Source organism: Pongo pygmaeus, chromosome 12, assembly GCF_028885625.2.
Source record: "Pongo pygmaeus isolate AG05252 chromosome 12, NHGRI_mPonPyg2-v2.0_pri, whole genome shotgun sequence".
In the NCBI taxonomy this organism is placed as follows: Eukaryota; Metazoa; Chordata; class Mammalia; order Primates; family Hominidae; genus Pongo; species Pongo pygmaeus.
In genome coordinates, this window is record NC_072385.2 from 123,585,830 (window position 1) to 123,603,633 (window position 17,804).

General features: G+C 49.4%; 1 protein-coding gene, 1 long non-coding RNA gene and 1 other non-coding gene across 4 annotated transcripts; 2 read left to right on the top strand and 1 right to left on the bottom strand.

Moving 5' to 3' along the window:
- Nucleotides 1–207: 207 nt before the first annotated feature.
- Nucleotides 208–9,082, bottom strand: LOC129030686 (uncharacterized). Of its 2 annotated transcripts, none has more exons than XR_008500725.2 (4): nucleotides 7,901–9,082; nucleotides 5,334–5,522; nucleotides 3,741–3,930; nucleotides 208–2,364 (listed from the first exon to the last, which is right to left on the bottom strand). It is a non-coding gene; the product is annotated as an uncharacterized LOC129030686 (long non-coding RNA). The 2 variants fall into 2 exon arrangements; XR_008500726.2 differs by lacking the exon at nucleotides 7,901–9,082 and adding an exon at nucleotides 7,491–7,881.
- Nucleotides 9,083–9,213: 131 nt separating this feature from the next.
- Nucleotides 9,214–17,343, top strand: ODC1 (ornithine decarboxylase 1). The gene is made up of 12 exons (XM_054476308.2): nucleotides 9,214–9,615; nucleotides 12,470–12,579; nucleotides 12,685–12,803; nucleotides 13,083–13,256; nucleotides 13,466–13,638; nucleotides 13,898–14,032; nucleotides 14,161–14,242; nucleotides 14,419–14,502; nucleotides 15,556–15,718; nucleotides 15,799–15,911; nucleotides 16,005–16,219; nucleotides 16,863–17,343. The coding sequence occupies exons 3-12, from the start codon at nucleotides 12,702–12,704 to the stop codon at nucleotides 17,005–17,007; spliced, it is 1,386 nt and encodes a 461-aa protein (XP_054332283.1). The 5' UTR covers nucleotides 9,214–9,615; nucleotides 12,470–12,579; nucleotides 12,685–12,701; the 3' UTR covers nucleotides 17,008–17,343.
- LOC129030972 (small nucleolar RNA SNORA42/SNORA80 family) lies at nucleotides 10,883–11,018 on the top strand. Its single transcript, XR_008500863.1, has one exon. It is a non-coding gene; the product is annotated as a small nucleolar RNA SNORA42/SNORA80 family (small nucleolar RNA).
- Nucleotides 17,344–17,804: the final 461 nt, after the last annotated feature.

Consider the following 17,804-nt stretch of genomic DNA (forward strand, 5'->3'; position numbering starts at 1 on the left):
TAAATTCCATCATTACACATGGAGTTTTGGTGTTTAAAATTTAAACAGTGAAAATGTTTACTGCAAGATGGAATATTTTTGTTTGATACATGCAAACAAAATTTATTGTTTTAATTTGCACATGAAATGTTTAACTTAGTTTGAATAATATCTTTAAAATTGAAGTTTCTTCTTATAAAATTTTTTGTTTTACACCTAAAGAACAAGACAGGAAAATAATGACTGCTTATTTTTACATAGGTTATTACAGAAAGTAATCCTATTGTATTGTGATGGTTAATACTGAGTGTCAACTTGATTGAACTGAAAGTATGGATCCTGGGTGTGTCTGTGAGGGTGTTGCCAAAAGAGATTAACACTTGAGTCAGTGGGCTGGGGAAGGCAGATCCACCTTTAATCTGGTGGGCGCCATCTAATCAGCTGCCAGTGAATATAAAGCAGGCAGAAAAACATGAAAAGGAGAGTCAGGACTGGCCTCCCAGCCTACATCTTTGTCCTGTGCTGGATGCTTCCTGGCCTCGAACATCGGACTCCAAGTTCTTCAGTTTTGGGACTTGAACTGGCTCCCCTTGCTCCTCAGCCTGCAGACAACCTATCGCAGGACCTTGTGATTGTGTAAGTTAATACTTAATAAACTCCCCTTTACATAAATCTCTATATAGAGAGATATCCTATTAGTTCTGTCCCTCTAGAGAATCCTGACTAATACATATACCGAGGAAGGGATGTCAAGAAAAATTAACTGTTTCAGGGGTCAAATACAGTAGACACAGCCTTGGTGCTGTGCGTAAATAATCTCATTTAATTCCCTTTGAGGTGGCTTCTATTATTTTCTCCATTTAGAGATGAAGAAACTGAGAGTCAGGGAAATTAATTAATCTGCCTATGAGAGGCTGGGATTCAAATCCATGTGCTCCGTCTCCAGGGCCTGCCCTCTTGACATATTAAAACCCAGATCTATCCAACCCCAAAGCTGGGCTCTTCCAGAGAGAACTTCTTGCTGGGCTATGAGGGTCCTGGCTAAGAATTTCATTACAAGAATATTGTAGCTGATGCTTTCAGTTGCATGGCTGCATAACAAATTACCCCAAAACTTAGTGGGGTTAACAACCATCTTTTATATGTCTGCTGGATTCTGGGGGTCAGGGACAATAGGTACTGGTTTGTCTGCTGGTTGATGTCTGTGAATGCAGCGCTCCTCAGGGACTGAGCTCTGTGGATTGCAGCCTTTTAAGCGTCACATGTTGCACTGAGCTTCTACAGTGAGCCCTGCACAAATCTATCTCCATTCTTCAAAACAACCTGGGGAGCCCTGGAGTGATCTCAGGTTCAGCCCCAAGGCAGGTATCCTCTGCTGTTCTCCTCTCCTTTCTTCTAGCAGTCCAGCCCTGCTTTTGCTCTGATAGCGGATGGTTCCTTAGGGCTGCTGTAACAAAGCACCACAAACTGGGGCTTAAACAACAGAAATCTATCATCTCACAGTTCCAGGGGTCAGAGGTCTGAGATCAAGGGGTTGGCGGGCTGGCTTCCCTCTGATGGCAGTGAGCATCTGCGCTGTGCCTTCCCCGAGCTCCCAGTGGCTTGCTGGTTGTCTTTGAAGTTCCTCAGTGTGTAGAGGCATCACCCTTATCTCTGCCGCACTCACAAGGTGTTTTCCCTGTGTGTCTCCATCGTCCCCCATCTTTTTACGGCTCACTGCAGCCTCAAATTCCTGGACTCAAGCGATCCTCCCGCCTCAGCCTCCTGAGTAGCTGGGACTACAGGCATGCACCACCACACTCGGCTAATTTTTTTGTTTTTAATTTTTTTTATAGATACCGGGTCTCCCTATGTTACCTAAGCTGGTCTTGAACTCCTGCCCTCAAGCAATCCTCCTGCCTTGGCCTCTCGAAGCACTGGGATTATGTGTGAGCCACTACACCCAGCCCCAAATTTCCCCTTTATATCAGGACACCAGCCCACCCTAACGCCCTCATTTAACTTAATGGCCTCCATAAAGACCCTATCCCCTAATAAATTCACATTCTGCAATACTAGGGTTAGGACTCAACGTAAGGTCTCAGGGGCAGGGGACATAATGTAACCCATAACAGAGGGCATCTTCATGCGCTTCGTGGGAGGCCTGAACGCATTTCCACGCAAAAGAGTGGATCCTAGTGGGTTTAGTCAACCATGGAGGGATGGGGAAGGCGAAGGGATCCGTGCATTCCTCCTGGAGAGCCGAGGGGAAGGATGCTGGTCAAACTGGTTTCTTAGATAAAAAGAGACATAGAGGAAGAGATGCTTCTCCCTCTGTCCACAAGCCTTCCTGGGGCAGCCTTCTTGGAACCATGAGGAGAGCTGGGCCAACACCTGGGCAAGGAACTGCAAAAACAGGAAAAGAATCCAGGTCTTCAACGTTGTTCTTGAGGCTCCAAATACATGAAACTGGAGACTCCCTTCCCCGAGCCGCATTGCTACGTGCGATGACTGCTTTTCCTTATTGCTTAAGCCAATGTGAAACGTCACCAGTGCTTACCAGAACTCTGGTTAGAAACTGTCCTACAAGAAGGTAGAAGGAAGACTCTGATGGGCCTACCAGAAGGGGCCGAGCCTGCCCTTGCCCGCCCGCACTCAGACCCATTCCGCACTCCCACAGTGGCTCTGCTGTTTCTCTGGTGGAGTGGACAGGGCTGGCCTCGGAAAATTACACTGACCAGGATCTCTTGCCAACAGGCTTCCGACTGGGAAGCGCTGGTGGGAGCCTGGAGGATGGGCGGAGGGGAGAGCTGGCTCCTGTCCCTCCTCTCTGTCTCCGTCTCCCTCTCCCTCTCTTGGCTTCGCAGCCTCCCCAGCACTAGCTGCTTCCCCTTGGTGGTCAGTGGGTTTCTCTGTGGTCCCAGTTCCACTGGACAGCCCACAGGTGGCTGCCATGCTGCTGAGGACCCTCGTCCCCTTTCATCCCCAGTCCTCTGGGTGATAGTGGCTTCCTACAGCTGTAAGATTTGTCATCTCTGTAACTAGTTCCCTTGCTAAATTCCCTCTGCTGAACTGCCTGCCTGGGCCCTGAGCCATACAGGGCATGGAATGCCAAAGCGAAACATTCTGTGCCCGCATGTGGAGGCCAACCTGCCTTCTACGATGGCGGGACCCTGCTGTCAGCCAGGATTTGGATGGACTGATGGAGGCTGGAGCTGGGTGAAGTAGCAGCTCCTGGGGGTGAGATGCTGCTCCCCAGAGTGACTCCTCTGCTCTCCCCTTCACAGCCCTCAGTCCTCTCCCAGAGGAAAGCTGGGCTTGTGGGCGGGAGCCTCCCTTGGTGCCCACAGGTCTTATTCTTGCCCTGGGTGCTGCAGGCCCCTCCCTAACTCTCCCTGGCCCTGGATGAGCCTTTCCAAACCCAGGCCCCTGCTCCCTCAGCTGCGTCCACCTCCTTTGTCTGTGTGACCACTGTCCCAGGGACCAGAACCTAGAGAGCACAAGCCTGGGGGCAGCCTCCCCTCTGGACCATGAGTTCCTGGAGCACAGGGACCTCCTCGGCGTCCCCTTCTTCTCCCTGGCACCTGGCAGGGGCGCTGGCACAGAGAAAGTGCTCACAGCTGTTAGAACAGAGACAGGGAGCACTGCCCTCAGGGTACCCCACCCCTCGGAGGGCCCGCAAGGCTCGGTGTAGCAGACCCCAGCCACAGGCCCTTCGGATGGTCCTGCCTCTGACTTGGCAGGGACACAGAGCTCACACTGCCCCTGGGCAGAGCACTCACCTTCCTGAAGACCCAGGTTGTGCAAGGGCCCTCCGCATGCTGCTCCCTGTCACGAGAGGAAAAAGTCTTGCAGGCGCTGGGGCTTCCCAGAGGTGGGGCCCCACCAGGGTGAGGCTCTGGCAAAAATGGGGCAGTGGCAAAGCCCAGCAGAGGTGCTGCAACTTGTTGGGTCAGAGGGAGTCACCAGGAGCTTAGGAGAAAATAAAACAAAAGAGGCAGTTTCCTTAGGCACTGGGTAAAAGCGAGGCTTCTCTTGGCTCTTATCAATTCCCTGCTGGTCCCCAGGAACCCGGCCCAGCCACAGAGGGTCCTCCCTTGGCCTAGCTGCCACTAGCACACGGGTGGCACTCAGCAGACACGTATGGAATGAATCAACAAACAACTGACCAAAGGAAGAACACCCAGGGTCTTTTGTTCCCCTAATCTTAGATAGCACGTGGGGAAAAATTCTCCCGAGCTAATCACTCGTATAGCAACCACAAATGATGATTTTTCAGCACAGCCTCGCTTTCTTTCTTTTTTTCCCAATAGCCCACAGGTGCTACTAACCCAGTTTCAACTTGACAATATTGAATGGCTTTGTGAGCCAGGAATCGGGCTAGAAACTGAACATATAGAGAGAAGAAAATCATGGTCCTGATTTCAAAGGGAGAGTTGCGGGGAGGGGAAGGCAGGATGGAGGCAGGAAACAAAGGTGCCCACACCACGTGACCCATGTTACGATGGCAGGGGCAGGGTCTGTGGAACATCAGTGGCTCAGGGAGCTGGAGTGGCAGAAGAGGCTGGGAGGGTGGGCAGGGCAGGCCTCAGAGGGTCCTGGGTGCCAGGCTAAGGTGTTTGGACTTTACTCTGTGGACCAAGGGCCACCAGTGAAGGGCTTGAAACAGACAAGCCAAGTAGGCAGGTGGCAAAGCTTCTGTCCACGTGTCGGATGGCATGTCTGAATACTGACTCGGTACAGGCTTAATGGGACTCTGACTTCTGCCCACTGAAAAAGACAAGGCCGTGGGAAGCAAAATAATGATAAACATCACTTTCCCCATGAAAATGAACTCCTCCAGGCCGGGTGCGGCGGCTCACACCTGTAATCCCAACACTTTGGGAGGCTGAGACGGGCGGATCATTTGAGGTCAAGAATTTGAGACCAGCCTGGCCAACATGGCGAAAACCTGTCTCTACTAAAAATACAAAAAATTAGCCAGGCGTGGTGGTGCACGTCTGTAGTCCTAGCTACTTAAGAGGCTGAGGTATAAGAATAACTTGAACCCAGGAGGCAGAGGCTGCAGTGAGCCAAGATTGTGCCACTGCACTCCAGCCTGGGTGACAGAATAAGACTGTGTCTCCAAAAAAAAAAAAAAAAAAAAAAAAAGACCTCTTCCAAACTCTCAGCCTCCAGACAAGGGCCCCCTCTTCTCTGCAACTGTGTGTGCCCACTGACCTGCCCCAGGGCCCTTCTGGGCTCTAGGAGGCTCTGGCCTAGTTCCTATTTGGCTCCTTTCCCAGCAGCTTCCCAGTGAGCCACACCAGGGCTGGGGCAAGGTAGGGCCGTGATGTAACACTTTATAAAACAAACATCCTGGGACTTCCACTTACACATGGGCGTCCTCTGCTTCCAGCAGATCCTTTTGGAGGAGCTCCACTTCTCTGATGATGCCACCGTTGCTCAGAGGAAGGAGGGCCTCCCTGAAAGCTGCTTTCTATGCCTCAGGCACGCCATTTGGATTATGGGCAGAGATGGCACACTTTCCACCTTGGAGGGTGGACTGGATTTTTCGGAAACACCTAAAACCATTCAAAGGGCAAGGTTAAAGGACTAGTGAGTGACTGAGCTAAGGAAAACTATTTTTGGCCAAACATCCAGATGGGACTAGAGCATCTGTGACTAGCCCCCATTACCCAGGTGTCCTGAGTTATGGCACCCTTGCCAGGGCAGAAGCTAACCTCCCAAAGTCCTCATGGGGCTGGAGGTCATGAGCCTCACTCCATAGTCCACTCTTCTATGCTTCCGGAAGAAGTTTGGTGAAGCAGAGCCCAAACCCATTTTCCAGAAAGCTCTCAATGTCAAACTTTCCAATGCTGAGTAAATGGATACACAAATGCTTGCTGGTTATCGTCTTCTATGTGACCTACTTCTTTTCAATAAGGGTGAGGCCGGGCGCGGTGGCTCACGCCTGTCATCCCAGCACTTGGGAGGCCAAGGCAGGCAGATCACTTGAGGTCAGGAGTTTGAGACCAGCCTGGCCAACATGGTGAAACCCCATCTCTACTAAAAATAGAAAAATCAGCTGGATGTGGTGGTGGGCGCCTGGATTCCCAGCTACTCAGGAGGCTGAGGCAGGAGAATTGCTTGAACCTGGGAGGCAGAGGTTGCAGTGAGCCAATATTGCGCCACTGCCCTCCAGCCTGGGCAACAGAGCAAGCCTCTTGTCTCAAATAATAATAATAATAATAATGATAAGGTTAACTGCTTAAGTCTGCAATCACTATATACCTTTATAAGCCTTTTCACGTAAGTTAGCAAAGAAGAAAAAAAGATACCTCCTTCATCAGACATGTTTTTGTTTTTGGTTCAGAAAACTTGGTCAGTGGATTTATACAGAACTCTGTGAAATAAGTAGATTCTTAGAACATTAGAAGGCAAGAAGAACCCGAGCTTTCATCCAGTCCAACCACCCCATTTTCAGAAAGGTAGTCTGGAACCCAGAGAGGCAGAGTGATGTCCGAACTTTCATAATGAGCGGGGCGGGGTGGCCAGGGGGGGTGGTGAGGGGGCCCAAGGAATCCTAAGAAAATGGGAGTTGGTCCCAGAACTTAGGTGAGATGACTAAGCTCTTAGAAGCATGTCCAGTGTAGTATCTGATGTTTTTATTCACTCTTTTAGCACCACACATGGAAGTCTCATCTCCAGCCAGGCATGGTGGCTCACGCCTGTCATCCCAGCACTTTGGGAGGCCGAGGTGGGCGGATCACTTGAGGTCAGGAGTTTGAGATCAGCCTAGCCAACATGGCGAAACCCCATCTCTACTGAAAATACAAAAATTAGCTGGGCATGGTGGTACATGCCTGTAATCCCAGCTACTCAGGAGGCCGAGGCATGAGAATCGCTTGAGCCCGGGAGGCAGAGGTTGCAGTGAGCCGAGATCATGTCACTGCAATCCAGGCTGGGCAACAGAGTGAGACTCTCAGAAAAAAAAATAAAAATCTCATCTCCACATGACGGTGATTCCTAAGTGCATCGCATCACTTATTTTTACAAAGATCTGTTGCTTTTTTCCGAAGAAAAGAAATAGTAACAGAGAGGATGAAGCTTACTGAAAATACATTGAAAGACAATAAAGTCACGCATTTTGAGTAAGGCCAGGTTTAGTCACAACCACCTGAGCTTCTGGAATCCAGCTGAGTGGTTGGGTTTCACAACTCCGGCCTTGCTGCCCACAGTTCTGCTGCCCAGGGCCTCTGCGGGTCTTCCTGCAGCCGCAGAACAGAGCTCCAGGGAAGCAGCAGGCCTCCTTCCCTCCTTCTATTTCCCCTGCTGGGCTCTCCAGGCAAGGGCTCACCTTCCCAGCATGCGGGCAGGAGTTTGGGCTTTGGGGTGGGTTGGCGGGAGAGGGAGGTATGTGGGTGACAGCAGTGTGAGTGGCTTGTATGTGCAACAGTCAGAGCCCTCCTGGCTCCCTCAGCCAAGAACTGGCCTCTACGTTCCAGTTAATGTTTCTATCTGGTCACCCCAGGCTGCTAGGGGAACCCTACCTGCCAAGACATCCAGGCCCTCTGCCTGGAGGCTGCATACTGGGCAGTGTTGGGAACGACTGGTTGATAGGTGTGCCGGGAAGCTGGGCAATTCTGGCAGTGCAGGGGACTTCCGGAGTGTAAGGAAAATTGCGTCATTGGAACAAAGTGTTTCCTCACAGGGACGCACAAAGTCCACATCACCACAGAACCTAAGATGTCTCATTCAGCGCTGGAGCTATAACGTTCTCTCATGGGTTTTGATGGTTAATCTCATCAAGAATTAAGCTTGTTAAGGGTGGAGCTAACCCCCCTCTCCCTCCCTCTAGTCCGGGGAACCCGGTGCCCGGTGGGTGCTCAAGGACTATGTAAAGATAAAATTGATAGGGGCGTACCACCCCCACATCCCTTCACATAGGAAGAAGACTCACTTCTGCTTACGGCTCGAGTTTGCTCTCTTTTTGTTTCTGTGGAAGTCGTGTCTGCTCCAGGAAGAGCTGGATCATCCATTCATTCATTTATGCATGCATTCATTAAACAGGTATTCACTGACTGTGCCTCAGACCTGGTTTTGGGTACCAAGGAAGTTTTTCAAAACCTCACAGGGCTTTCTAGCTATAAAGATATGTAAGGATCCTTGGGTTATCTGAAGCCCAGGGAAGGGAGATAATTTGTCCAAGAGCACACAGCAAGTTGGGGGCAGCGCTGGGCCAGTGCTCTGAGCTCCTCCAACCCCACCCCCACCCACCCAAGGCTAGATCTGGATCTACTCTCTCTTCTCTTTAACTCTTCATCGGCTGCACTACCACCCTAGGGAGTCGAAATCCCCACCCTAGGGAGAGACATATCCTGTCTGGATTGTCCAAAAGGGAATGAAAGGTAAAAATGAAAAAAAAAAAAGTGTCCCCAATTCAAGTCCAGTGCCTCCCTGGTGCGGGCATTCCAGCGTGGCCTGGAGTGAGTGGCAGTCCACCTCCAGAGGCGTACCCTGGGCGCTCCTAGGGACTCGAATTTCCCACGCGGCTTTTTGCTTTATGTATTCACTGTGTAGACGTTTTCGGTCAAAGCATTTTGGGACTTCCGTAACTCTCAGAGCGCGCCAGGGAGCCGCCCTTAAAGATACCTAGTTACTGATGAGTTCCATCCGGTAAAGCAGAGTAGTGGGCGGTTTGGAGACTCAGGATCCGGCTCCCCTCACGCTCCTAGCTGAGTCCCTGGCTTCACAGGGGAAACTACCTCCGCAGGCCAGGACCCATCTAGTTATAGGACACCTCGATGTTACAAAGACGAGGCTTCCAGCGCGGGGGCGTGGGGGCGGCTGCCAGCCCTGCCCCCAGCGTGCTGGCGACCCCCGGGACGCCCCCTCCCTCCCGCGCCTCTGCTCCCTAGCTGGTGGGAGAGGAGCGGCACCGGGATCATTTCCAGGTCCCTTGCACCGGAGCAGCGGGCGGCAGCAGGGTCCGGAGTCGGCCCGGCGGGGCCCACGTGGCCAGCACATCGGTCCTCCGCTCGCGATTTCCCTTTTCCGCTCTCGGGCACGAGGTACTGAACGCCAGGTGGAAGCGCAGCTATGCAGGGACAGGCTCCGCCATTCAGCTGCCGCGGGCCTGGGCCTGCGGCGTCGTGCGCGTGCGCGGACCAGTTCCAGGCGGGCGCGACCGCCGCAGGGCGGGGCGGGGCGAGGCGGCCGCAGGGCGGGGAGGGCGGGGCGCGAAGCCGGGGGCGGGGGCCACGCGTGGGGCAGGCGGTGCTCGGCTGCGCTGACGTCGGCTCTCCGGCGCCCCACCAGGTCCGCGCGGGCCCGGGTTGGCCACCGCCGGGCCCCCGCCCCTCCCCCGGCGGTGTCCCGGCCGGAACCGATCGTGGCTGGTTTGAGCTGGTGCGTCTCCATGGCGACCCTCCGGCGCTATAAGTAGGGAGCGGCGCGCTGTGGGGCTTTGTCAGTCCCTCCTGTAGCCGCCGCCGCCGCCGCCCGCCGCCCCTCTGCCAGCAGCTCCGGCGCCACCTCGGGCCGGCGTCTCCGGCGGGCGGGAGCCAGGCGCTGACGGGCGCGGCGGGGGCGGCCGAGCGCTCCTGCGGCTGCGACTCAGGCTCCGGCGTCTGCGCTTCCCCATGGGGCTGGCCCGCGGCGCTTGGGCGCTCTGAGGTGAGGGACTCCCCGGCCGCGGAGGAAGGGAGGGAGCGAGGGCGGGAGCCGGGGCGGGCAGCGGGCCCCGGGCCCCCGGCACGTGTGCGGCGCGCCTCGCCGGCCTGCGGAGACACGTGGTCGCCGAGCGGGCCACGACCTTGAGGCGCCGCTTCCTCCCGGCCCGGGGATCTCCCGCGGCTGGATAAGGGTGATCCGGGTGCCTCGTCCTGACCCCGTCTTCACAGCTCGGGGCTTGAGGGGCCTAGGGGAGACCCACCCGGAGACCCTGCGTCCCCGCGCCGGCCCCTTTCCCAACCCGTCGGCGGCCGCGCGCTGGCCGGGGAGCCGTTGGGGAGGCCCTGGCGGCCGCGCAGCAGGTGCAGGGGCGCAGAGCCCGGGCTCGCCTTGGTACAAACGAGCGGGCCCCGGCCTTGGCGCCTTCAGTTTCCTTCCAGTTTTTATTTTCGCTGTGTCTACAGAGCAGATGACACCAGTTTGGAAACCCGCGAGAGTGGGTAGAGCTAAGATAGTCTTGTAGTAGCTGTGGTATTAGATGCTCGGCCATGACTTAGAGGTGTTTATTTAAGGACTGTGAATGACTCGGTGATTTCGGAAAAGCTTGGCTCAGATGAACGGACGTACACAGGGGAGACAGCCCTAACGTTTGCAGAAAAGGCTGATTGTGCTGTTTGCGAAGTCGAAATAATTGGTGAAAGTGTAAAAGGCAGAACCTCTCAGGAATGTCTGGGGAGGACAAAGAATGTGTTGGCTGACTTTGTTTAAACATAAAATTGGGCAGACTTTAATTGACTTGTGAAATTTTTTTCAAAGTTTGTTTGAATTAGCCCCATCTCTTCTAACATTACCGTCTTGTGCTAATTGATTCACCATTTTAAATAACTTAGCTGTTACAGAAGGACCAAAAGGTCTTCTTCAGTAAAATATATTCAAGTAAGTTACTTAAGTAACGCTTTAAAAGATACAGAAAAGCAAAAAAGTGTTGGCGTATTAAAAAGAAATCAAAACTTTCCAAGTTTAGGCCTGAACATTGCCTTAAAAATATTTAATAAGGCCTTAAATGACCCAGTCAGTGACTGCATGAGCCTATTTATTATTAAATTGTAAATATTCTTCATATAAACAAAAATATATAACCATGTCTGTAACAAAAATGGTTTTGCTAGCGTTGTTACTCTCTTCCCTTCTCCGAGGGGTGATTTAGGCAACTTCGGAGGTTGACAATGCCAAGTAGTCACAATAGATAGAGCTTTAAAGCAAATTCTATGCATGGGTTTGGATTTATGACAGGCCCGTCACCCTGGGCCTGTCATAGTACCCCATGCCAGAGCAAACTGTGTCCCCGAACCATTGCCTGGCCTCTGTGCCCGTAGGCTGCTGGCACTGAAGTGGGTTGCACAGTGGAAAAGAAGAAAGCTCTCTACCTGGCAGAAATTTTTAAAGGTTAAAATAAATAATTTTAAGAAAGCTGGTTCACAAGGTGCCACATTTGATGAAAGCAAAATACAGTGGCTTTTATTGTTGCTAGAGTGATGTTCTTGCTTATTTTTCTTATTGGTGAAGTTAGCCCCAAATTATTCTCATAGCTAAGCAAATACGAGAGTGACTGTAAGGACAGTTGGCATTCCCGGAATTGCTAAACTTGGTAGGCAACGCTGGTTTAAGAATACTGAGTTCTAGCCGGGCGCGGTGGCTCACGCCTGTAATCCCAACACTTTGGGAGGCTGAGGCAGGCGGATCACCTGAGGTCAGGAGTTGGAGACCAGCCTGACTAACATGGAGAAACCCCATCTCCACTAAAAATATAAAATTAGCCAGGCCCCGGGTGTGGTGGCACATGCCGGTAATCCCAGCTACTCGGGAGACTGAGGCAGGAGAATCGCTTGAACTCAGGAGGTGGAGGTTGAGGTAAGCTGAGATCACGCCATTGCACTCCAGCCTGGGCAACAAGAGTAAAACACTGTCTGAAAAAAAAAATACTGAATTCTGATCAGGTAACAGCAACTGTAATACAGTGTGATAAGTTGACTTGAAGATTACAGTTTTTAAGAAGTATATACCCAGCTAATACATGAAAATTAACTCGTAAAATCTCAAATGCTCAAGACATTTCCATGATGCCTGTTGGTCAGTAAAAATCGTTCTAAGACTTAGTGGAAGTAGGAAATAGCAAGATGTTTGTACGGCTGTGTATAAAGGCTATAATGTAATCCCAGCACTTTGGAAGACCCAGGTGGCTGGATCACCTGAGGTCAGGAGTTTGAGACCCGCCTGGACAACGTGGTGAAACCCTGTCTCTACTAAAAACACAAAAATTAGCCGGGCGTGGTGGCAGGCACCTGTAATCCCAGCTACTGGGGAGGCTGAGGCAGGAGAATCGCTTGAACCCGGGAGGCAGAGGTTGCAGTGAGCCAAGATTGCACCACTGCACTCCAGCCTGGGTGACAGCGTGAGACTCTGTCTCAAAAAAAATAACAAAGTCTATAATGCTATTTGAAGTTTCTAAGGAACTGAAACTGCTCTGAAATAAATCAGACCATTATAAGACTTTTTTCCGTATCAGTGAGCTAAGTGCAGATAAGCTTCTGAAACTTGGCATGCTAGATTTTTTTGGTACAAATATTTGAAATGCTTAGTGTGCTGCCTTGGAAAAACCTGGTATTTTTTGTGGTGTCCTTATACTGCCAAGGTTTATGGAATCATGTGCCTTATGCCTAGTAATGATTAGGATGACCAGGCCAGTGAGTGGTTCATATCCGGGGCATGATTAGCTCTGCGTGTGCTCGGCCAGTGCCCCATCTTCAACTTGATGTGTTCCTAAGGTAGACAGCAAATTCCCTATTTTATTTCTCAGATTGTCACTGCTGCTCCAAGGACACACGCAGAGGGATTTGGAATTCCTGGAGAGTTGCCTTTGTGAGAAGCTGGAAATATTACTTTCAGTTCCATCTCTTAGTTTTCCATGTAAGTATTCAGTTTACATTTATGTTGCAGGTTAATCTTAAGAATTGTATTGCTAAGGCTTCTGAGTGAATTTCTCCACTCTATTTGCATTTTGTTGCATTTCAGAGGAACATCAAGAAATCATGAATAACTTTGGTAATGAAGAGTTTGACTGCCACTTCCTCGATGAAGGTTTTACTGCCAAGGACATTCTGGACCAAAAAATTAATGAAGTTTCTTCTTCTGTAAGTATATGAGGCCCATGCTGGCAGTGCAGCTGAGAGTGCCAGGCAAGTGGAAAACTTTGGCAAGGTCTAAGGAAGAGCAGTGAGGCTTACATGTCTTGTTATGGAATGGAGAAATTAATTCACTGGTGGTAAACTAATGTGATAATGGTGATATTCATATCAGTGGCTAGACTCAAAAGAGCAGGATTCATTGTGACTGATGGGAAAGAAGGTCGCTGGCTGTTGGTGTGTGTGGTGAGGCTGCTAGTGAGTCACCTGTGACCACTCTTGTTTCAGGATGATAAGGATGCCTTCTATGTGGCAGACCTGGGAGACATTTTAAAGAAACATCTGAGGTGGTTAAAAGCTGTCCCTCGTGTCACCCCCTTTTATGCAGTCAAATGTAATGATAGCAAAGCCATTGTGAAGACGCTTGCTGCTGTCGGGACGGGATTTGACTGTGCTAGCAAGGTAAGTGATAGCAGCAGGACTCAAAAGCAGTTGTATAAAATGGTCCTGGTGTTCCCCACAGGGCAGATACAAGTTGTGTTTTTTGGGCAATAAATGCTCACTAAAGGCAAATGGGGCAGGGGGGAGCACATGACAACTTCCCATGCTTTTCTGTTTGTTCCACCTGTTAAGCCACATATGGATAGCATGACACCACTCTTCTTTTTCAGACTGAAATACAGTTGGTGCAGAGTCTGGGGGTGCCTCCAGAGAGGATTATCTATGCAAATCCTTGTAAACAAGTATCTCAAATTAAGTATGCTGCTAATAATGGAGTCCAGATGATGACTTTTGATAGTGAAGTTGAGTTGATGAAAGTTGCCAGAGCACATCCAAAAGCAAAGTGAGTTATTCCCCCATCTAAGGGCAAGATCGGGAGCATAAGATATGTGGATTCTTATCAAACAAACTTAAATTTCTGATTATTATATTTCTATACTTTAGTAGAAAGTAGTTGAAACCCCCTATTGAGTCATGAAGCCTGGGACTCAAACTACAGAATATATCAGCGACAGTATTTAGAACAGGATTGTTTTTATTTTAATCGTGGCTGTAAGTGAACATCTCTCATGAGACATTTGCTGCACTTTCCTTGCTTGTAGGTTGGTTTTGCGGATTGCCACTGATGATTCCAAAGCAGTCTGTCGTCTCAGTGTTAAATTCGGTGCCACGCTCAGAACCAGCAGGCTCCTTTTGGAACGGGCGAAAGAGCTAAATATCGATGTTGTTGGTGTGAGGTGAGATCTTGGTGGGATAGCTAGAGGTCAAGACATTGAACAGTTTGAGTTTTACAGGCTTTCTCCTAGTGTTTGCTATTATTTTAAGAGATACTAAGACACACTGTCTCGTCTCTATTTTACCCCAGCTTCCATGTAGGAAGCGGCTGTACCGATCCTGAGACCTTCGTGCAGGCAATCTCTGATGCCCGCTGTGTTTTTGACATGGGGGTGAGTATGCGTGACCCTGTTAGGGAAGGGCAGGACACAACTGACAATAACTAGTCTTAATTCTAGAGTTAACTTTTTATGGCAGTTGGTTCTATATCACATGGGTTTCAACCTATCTGCTGCATACATTTTTGTTATTAGCTGTGGATCTGGCTGACTTATTTTCTTGATTCTAGGCTGAGGTTGGTTTCAGCATGTATCTGCTTGATATTGGCGGTGGCTTTCCTGGATCTGAGGATGTGAAGCTTAAATTTGAAGAGGTAATTTAGAACAAAACTGTAATACTCAGTAGCTGTTTTAATAAACTCCTTTTTGGAATATTTCAAAATTTAAGTGTCTTAACTAATACCACAATGGGCTGAAGTGTCTTGGTGTGATATTTTGAGTGATTTCTTTGTGCTGTCTAACATTGCACTTGATACCATTTGGTTTTCTAAAGTGTGAATCTGCTTTCCCAGAAGTCTTGGTAATTGGTTACATTGGAAATCATGGCTCACACCTGTAATACAGCACTTTGGGAGGCCAAGGTGGTAGGATCACTTGAGCCCAGGAGTTTGAGACCGGTCTGGGCAATACAGTGAGACCCCATCTCTACAAAAAAATTTTAAAATTAGCCTGCTGTGGTGGCGGGCACCTGTAATCCCAGCTACTTGGAAGGCTGAGGTGGGAGGATCACTTGAGCCCAGGAGGTTGAGGCTGCAGTGAGCCATGATCATGCCACTGCACTCAGCCTGGGCTACAGAGTGAGACCCTGTCTCAAAAAAAAAAAAAAAGAAAAAACATGTTGCTGTGGGCTTCCTGGAGAATATGCTGACTGTAGCACATCATCACCCCAAATGTGCTTTGCTAGACCTATGCTTCCTCTCCTTAAAATACGTAAAATGTTTAGTCACTTAGGAAGTTAAGCCATTATATTGGTGCTTAAATTTATAAGATACATCCACATGGTTTGTTAAAATCATGACGTAGGCAGATAGGATTTTTATCCTGTTGGCATGTATTTGTTAAAATGTATTGACATCTTGATGCCTTCCTAGGTAGTAATTAGTTGCGTACTGTTCTTTGATAAAAATCATACCCATAACATCCTAAAGGAGATAGGGCGCCTGGAGGGGAATGAAAACGAGCCACCTGGGATGTGCAGCCTGGTTTTCAAGGAGATGTTGATGTTTTTTTGCTTTTGTTACTTAATGATAAACCTGTCTGTTGATGCTGGTCTCATGATGTCATGTCACAAGGCCCTGTGATGTTACTCCCCCATGTGAATTTCCCACAATGAAGGCTGCTCTTTCTTTTCTGTTTTACTCTCTTAGATCACCAGCGTAATCAACCCAGCATTGGACAAATATTTTCCATCAGACTCTGGCGTGAGAATCATAGCTGAGCCCGGCAGATACTATGTTGCATCAGCTTTCACACTTGCAGTTAATATCATCGCCAAGAAGATGGTGTTAAAGGAGCAGACCGGCTCCGATGGTATGTATAAGGACGGGTCACTTCACTTATACTGAAAGCTGATGCAAAAAGGCATTAAGATTGTTGATCTGCCTTTCTAGATGAAGACGAGTCGAGTGAACAGACCTTTATGTATTATGTGAATGATGGCGTCTATGGATCATTTAATTGCATACTGTATGATCACGCACATGTAAAGCCCCTTCTGCAAAAGGTAATTTCTGAGCATACTGTATAAAACAATTAAGAGGACTGGTCACAACACGTATAATTAAGTAGTACTCCCTCTGTCTGTCTCTTTATATAGAGACCTAAACCAGATGAGAAGTATTATTCATCCAGCATATGGGGACCAACATGTGATGGCCTCGATCGGATTGTTGAGCGCTGTGACCTGCCCGAAATGCATGTGGGTGATTGGATGCTCTTTGAAAACATGGGCGCTTACACTGTTGCTGCTGCCTCTACGTTCAATGGCTTCCAGAGGCCGACGATCTACTATGTGATGTCAGGGCCTGCGTGGTAAGTAAGCCATGCATGTTGGTGGTGCTGCCAAGAATAGGCACCTTCTTGGATATGTGCTTCTTGTCTAGAAGAATAAGAAATTGTATTTAATCTTAGGCAAGACAAGTGGATATTTTTCCTAAGAAAAGTTGTAGAAAAGACTGATGAGGGTATTTCTATGTAACTGGAATACATTTAAGTTCGTGCCGTGTGTCTTGTGGTTTCCTTATTACCGAAACGGTGACTGAAGAAACGCTTGCTTTAGAAATACATTGAATTGGCCGGGTGTGCCGGCTCACACCTGAAATCACAACACTTCGGGAGGCCAAGGCAGAAGGATCACTTGAACCCAGGAGTTCAAGCCTGGGCAACATAGTGAGACCCTGTCTCTACAAAAAATGAAAAAATTAGTTGGCGATGGTAGTGGGCGCCTGTAGTCCCAGCTACTTGGGAGGCTAAGGTGAGAGGATTGCTTGAGCCTGGGAGGTTGAGGCTGCAGTGAGCTGTGATAGCACCATTGTATTCCAGCCTGGGTAACAGAGAAAGACCCTGTCTCAGAAAAAAAAAAATACATTGAATTGTTTCCTGACGGGAAGTAAATACTCTCATGCCCAGTTAGGAGTGAGTCAGGGTTTTTAATATGCCACTTTTTCTTTCTCAGGCAACTCATGCAGCAATTCCAGAACCCCGACTTCTCACCCGAAGTAGAGGAACAGGATGCCAGCACCCTGCCTGTGTCTTGTGCCCGGGAGAGTGGGATGAAACGCCACAGAGCAGCCTGTGCTTCAGCTAGTATTAATGTGTAGATATCACTCTGGTAGCTGTTAACTGCAAGTTTAGCTTGAATTAAGGGATTTGGGGGGACCGTGTAACTTAATTACTGCTAGTTTTGAAATGTCTTTGTAAGAGTAGGGTCGCCATGATGCAGCCATATGGAGGACTAGGATATGGGTCACACTTATCTGTGTTCCTATGGAAACTATTTGAATATTTGTTTTATATGGATTTTTATTCACTTTTCAGACACGCTACTCAAGAGTGCCCCTCAGCTGCTGAACAAGCGTTTGTAGCTTGTACAATGGCAGAATGGGCCAAAAGCTTAGTGTTGTGACCTGTTTTTAAAATAAAGTATCTTGAAATAATTAGGCATTGGGACGTTTTTATGGTGTGTTCATTCCAGACAGTTCATGAGTCCCGTATAGCTCGCTCTGATTCTCAGAGAACAATGAGTGGGTCCACCCACACACAGGTAGGAGGACAGGTGAGACGGAAGCCCCATCCTCCTGTGTGGACGGTGCACATCTGCTCAGCCCACCCCACATGTCCAGAGTTGGCTGCGAACTCCGTGTCCAGAGCCTCGGTTGGTGGGACCTACTTAAGTCTGATGGACCTGTCCTGTCCAGGCCAGTGCCCAGGGAAGGTGTGGGAGGCCCTTTGAGCCTGGCCTGCAGAGACCATCCGTATCCCCTCCCACCTTCACACCCGTCAGAAGTTAGGAATGTATATGGTACAACATTTGGCAGTCAGCTTATTTTAATAAATTCAGCAACAGCAAGTCCCCACCATGTTGTGTATCTTCACCATCTTGTCTGACTGTGATCAC